The following is a 5,000-nucleotide window of genomic DNA, read 5'->3' as shown; positions in this document are numbered from 1 at the left end:
AGCTGAACGTGTACTTTCCTTGTTTTCCAGGGCTGTCTCAAGTTGATTGGAATTCTTTGAAGAAGTTTTCTACGAAGATACACACCAAGACAATTATTCCTGTGCTTTTTTCATGATTGTTACACTGTTTGATATGAATAAAAATTGTGCTGTTCTGGTTGAGGTGGAGTTGGTGCTCTTAGCCAAGCAATATTATTGACTGGTTCTAAAAATATTTTTGTCCTGACCTTTGAAGTCATGAGGTAAAAAAATTAATAATTCAATTTTATATAGCGCTAATTGTATAAAATATTCATAAGCACTTTACATTTTAAAATATAAAATTATAAAAAGTGGCATAACAATAAAAAAGGTAATAAAAAACGCAGTACGAAGGTTTTGTTTTATGTAACACCAAATAAATTAATTAATTAAATGTGTTTTTTTTTATTTTTAATTAATTTATTTATTACATATATATTTTATGTAATAATTTTCATATCCCCTTAGTATATAAGACTTAATTTTCTGGATAAAAATAAAATGAGGAAGAGAATAAACATTTGTACACTGACCTTTGGTGGAATGTAATAAGACTGCTTTGATAAGGCATTGTCTGCTATCGTAGCGCCTTTATTTCACCAGCGTATCCCTGGCCGATAATTGTGGGTGTTAGCTCCTAACCTATCAAATAGATGGTAAAATCTCTTGGGGATGCTTCTTTTACACAGCTGCGTGGAGTGTTCAAGAAATGGAGAGGAACAATACTTGTTTGCTTCACGGCTTGCTCTTATCCAGTACCGAGTACAGGCCCAACAATTTAAATGTCCGTTTACAAATCGGGTAATGGCCTCGTCAAACCGCCTCAGGAGACCTTGGCATTCTTCCCCAGTTCTTGTTCGCTTTACAAACCAACAAATCCGGTCCGTGGGCTTTCCATAACACCCCAGCAACAACAAAATAAACGTAACCCATATCAACCCCACGTAACTCATCTCTTCGATGGACAATCGATAAAGTTCGCGCAAAAAACTATCGGGTTTCCGCACTTTTTTCACCTTTTGTACATACTTTAAACCCTTTTGTACAAAACGGTGTGGAAAGACCTATTTTTGACGGACCTCTTCTGAAAACGTCAAGCTCCCTTTTTCAGTTAAACGCTCCTTTTTCACAAAAGACCGGGGTCTACACGAGAATTTTCGAAAACGTCGCCATTTTCATAAGGATTGTTGTGGTACTTAGGCCGCACGCAATCGATCGCGCCAAGACAGCTGGCACATGCGCAGACGTTATTCAGCCCTGTTTTAAACACTTGCTTGCGCGTGTTTGAATAATACCGCGATAAAATATTCCGCCGGATACGCAGGCTAAGTTATAGCCAATCAGTGCACCTTGACATCGACTATGACAACCATACCATAACAACATCTCTCCGTATACTCTTCAAGGGGTTACCATCCAAAACCAACGACTTGAGATTTTCCATTGTTCCCATTGCATATGGGAGACTAAAACAGAACAAAACGCAAAGAAATGCTTTTCTTTCTAAGCTTTCAGCAAATCGAGTTACCGGGAAAAGGTATTGGGCTGCGAGTTCTTTGTACAGTAATTCACTTTCGCCTAGGGCCCGGTTATTCAAAGGCCGATTAACGCTAATCCCAGATTTAAAATTAACCAAGGAATTTATGAGTCTACTCTCAAATGCAGTACAACGCTGATACTCGGCAGAACTTTACATTAATGAAGGGGTAGTTTCTAAAGAAACTGTGGTGCTGCCTCGGTGGGGAAGTAGTATACAAAAATTTGGTTTTAACCACGCTACCCCTTCATTCATTTGTTATTCAACCGCTGCGACCACTAACCTTGTGTTCTAGTATTTTTTTAATCCACAGATTTCTAACAGGAGACCCAAGATTTTCTTCTTAAAAGGATTCGCTCTGACGAAGGGCTAACGCTCGAAACGTCAGCTTTTAGAATCTCTGTACGGTGGCCAATTTACATTATCAACTCCGTTGATAAAACCAAATTTTTGTATAGAACTTTACATTAGAAGAGGTAAATCTTGAAAAACAAAAATAAGCAAAAGAAACTTTCACCAAAACGTTGAAAACATGAAAGAAAAAGTTACGCTAATCCTGGATTATGTTAATCGGCTTTCGAACAACGGGGCCCAGGATTGTAAGTACAGTATACAACACCCGCAGATAAGAACCTACAATTTAAGAACCTGTTGGGCTAAAAATTTCATTTTAGATCCCCTTTGCATAAGACAAAAGTTAGCCTAAAAATTAAACAGGTTCTTATTTTAGAAAATAACCTTGTAACTGGAAGAACGACTTTGATTTGTCTCGTGGATTTTGAGAATTCTGGCCTCTATAGACCTCTTTCACATTGGCTGCCAAATAAACTATTCTTTTGCTTTAATGCTAATAAGCCTTTCTAGCCTCGTTGCGACGAGCAAATTTCAAAATAACTTTTGTTTCATAATGAGGGCATGCGCAGTAGGTCTAATTAACGTAAACACAAAATACTACGTAAATGTTGTCGCCATTTATGAAAGTGGTCTATTGCTTGATTGTAAATAGAACGGTTTTCAAATGAGTGTCGTAAAACCAAAACCAAAGTAATTACTTTGGCCAATCAAAAAGGACGGAGACAATCCGTTAAACCAATCAAAACTCGAAGTAATTACACGTAGCCGACACAAAGCGCGGGAAAATGTGCACGCGCGAGCCACGACTGGTTTTGGCTTCACTTCTGATTGGTTGAAAAAATGGCGCGATAACTTTGAACCAATCACTGAGTGAAGTAATCATAAACCAAAGCAATTCGCTAATTACTTTCGACACTCAATTGAAAACCGCTCTAGGCCTTCACGATTCGCAGGCCTATACATTTTACATGTTACAGTTTTGTATCAAGATTTCATGTCTAGAACATTGAGGACATAATGTAAAGAATAAGATAAGCAATAATCTTGCTTTAAGGTTGTTACTGTAAGTATCTAGAAACTTGTCATAGAGTATACATCTTTTGTGGAAATAAGACCAATTTTATTCAAGAACCTAGACAGCCTAAAACTACTGTATATACCACTTTTATAAGAACCTATTTTGCCTAAAACTTGTCATAGAGTATACATCTTTTGTGGAAATAAGACCAATTTTATTCAAGAACCTAGACAGCCTAAAACTACGGTATATACCACTTTTATAAGAACCTATTTTGCCTAACTTGGAAAAATCTCGTTTGTTATATATGCGTGTGTTTAGTGTAAAGAGACATACACTGGATGTCGCACATTGTAAAAAATCGAAGGGTCAGCCACTAGGTTACACGATTCAACAGAATTAACTGTTGGCGTTTGCATTGGTTTTAAGTTTAACATCAAGGGTTTAAGTAACTGCTTACTTTGGGATTTGACTTGAGAAGACAGTGTCACTTATTGCATGTGTTTCCAGACACAAACAATGTTAAAATTGAGCAGAAGGACGAGAGAATATTTCGCCGCGCTCACAAAGAAGGTGTGCATCTCCAGTCAATTCCATGACCTTCAAGTAAATCTTGGCAGAGTTACATTAAGGGTCATTTACACTGTAGGTATGAGAGAGCTCTATATAAAAACTTCCTTGTACTCCTGAATGTAAAGTTACATAATTTTATAGTTGCAAAGAATTCCATGGGGGTTCCGAGAAGTTTTGTAGGATTCGGTGGAATTTTGAAGTCATTAATTTTGATAAAATCCCCTGGCTTATAAAGGTACTGTCACACTGTGCAATTTTTCGTGCAACTTGTCTCGCAAACGCCATTTGTACAAACGTTCTTACATTACACGGGTGTTACACTGAGCAACGTTTCATGCAACTTGCCTCGTTTCAATGATCACATGAGGTTAAACGAACATTTTCATTGGCTGGTGCCGCAAACCGTTGCGACCACAAGTTGCAGGACAGATGTTACACCGCACAATGCTTTAAAAATTCATTGCAACCGTTGCGGAAAGTAGAATTCAATTCTACTTTCCGAAACGGTTTCTGCAAGTGGTCTTGCAACGTTTTTGGCCGTTGCGAGGTATGTTCCATTGGGCAAAGATTCTTACAACTTGTCTCGCAATGGCCTTGCGAGACAAGTTGCACGAAAAATTGTACAACAGCGCCTTAAGTACGTAGGAAAATAACTTACCCTGAAATATCATTGTTTGCCAAGTCAAGCCGTTCTAGATTCTTTAGAACAGTTATCTCATCTGGAATGCTAGAAAGTGATAAAATTAATGTTGATTAAAAGATAATAACAATATTCGTGGAAACTTGGTAAAGAGCTACAGATTGCAACTTGTGGAAGCGCTTTCCTTTCTTGCAGAAATTTAAACCTCCGTTACGTTAATTTAAAATGCAGTTAAAGCTATCTCAATTAACGAACACTTTGAAAGCAGTTGTACTAATGGACACTAAAAAGAACCATTCATTTTAACTTCTTACAACTCTGTATTTTTGAATTCCTCGAAGGACGGTGCTTATTATTATTGCGCATACGTTCTGCACATCTCGAGATACTCTGGATTACTATGGGTGGTGCTTCCTTAGGGATAAATTATGTCTGAAAAAGGCGTGATCTTTTACGCGGTTTATAAGTAAGTTAGTGCGCGGCTTTCGGAGCAAAAAGTTCCCGGTTCGATCCTCGGTGACTTCAACGTCTGTTTCGACTTTCCTCTGATCCGTCTAGCTATAGTTAACAACTATTCACCGAAGTGGAGGTGGCTAGCGGTGGATATTTACCGAGTCGCGAAGCCGCGAGGTAAATATCCAACGTAGTGGCTAAAACAGTGAGATAATACACAGCACAAAAAATTAATTAGGATGTTTTCTTCACTTATCACAGATGCAAATCGGGATGCCATTTTTTCCCGAGTTGCTCGGAGGTAAATAGCACAGGATATTCGGAGTTTGACGAGCCAATCAGCGCGCGAGTTCAACGCTATCCACTGTTCTAGTATATACTAACTATAAATATCCATAAAACGG

General features: G+C 38.1%; 1 protein-coding gene and 2 long non-coding RNA genes across 3 annotated transcripts in view; 1 reads left to right on the top strand and 2 right to left on the bottom strand.

Moving 5' to 3' along the window:
• The window catches only part of LOC137973921 (uncharacterized), a 1,817-nt gene extending 1,636 nt beyond the window's left edge, over positions 1-181 (top strand). Inside the window, exon 3 of the long non-coding RNA XR_011117342.1 lies at positions 31-181. This is a non-coding gene — a long non-coding RNA (uncharacterized lncRNA). The remainder of the gene's footprint in view (positions 1-30) is intronic.
• The window catches only part of LOC137973922 (uncharacterized), a 1,200-nt gene extending 434 nt beyond the window's left edge, over positions 1-766 (bottom strand). Inside the window, exons 1-2 of the long non-coding RNA XR_011117343.1 lie at positions 555-766; positions 1-69 (exon numbers count right to left, since the gene is read on the bottom strand). The exon at positions 1-69 is cut by the window's left edge and continues 4 nt beyond it. This is a non-coding gene — a long non-coding RNA (uncharacterized lncRNA). The remainder of the gene's footprint in view (positions 70-554) is intronic.
• Positions 1-4,232, bottom strand: part of LOC137973920 (leucine-rich repeat-containing protein 40-like) — a gene marked incomplete at its 5' end in the record, with an annotated part of 27,692 nt that extends 23,460 nt beyond the window's left edge. Inside the window, 2 exons of the mRNA XM_068820817.1 lie at positions 1,397-1,487; positions 4,162-4,232. Coding sequence (XP_068676918.1) covers positions 1,397-1,487; positions 4,162-4,232 — 162 coding nt within the window. The remainder of the gene's footprint in view (positions 1-1,396; positions 1,488-4,161) is intronic.
• Positions 4,233-5,000: the final 768 nt, after the last annotated feature.

Source organism: Montipora foliosa, chromosome 10 (genome assembly GCF_036669935.1).
Source record: "Montipora foliosa isolate CH-2021 chromosome 10, ASM3666993v2, whole genome shotgun sequence".
Lineage (NCBI taxonomy): Eukaryota > Metazoa > Cnidaria > Anthozoa > Scleractinia > Acroporidae > Montipora > Montipora foliosa.
Note: the sequence above shows the minus strand (reverse complement) of the source record. Positions and strands in the feature narration are given on the sequence as shown.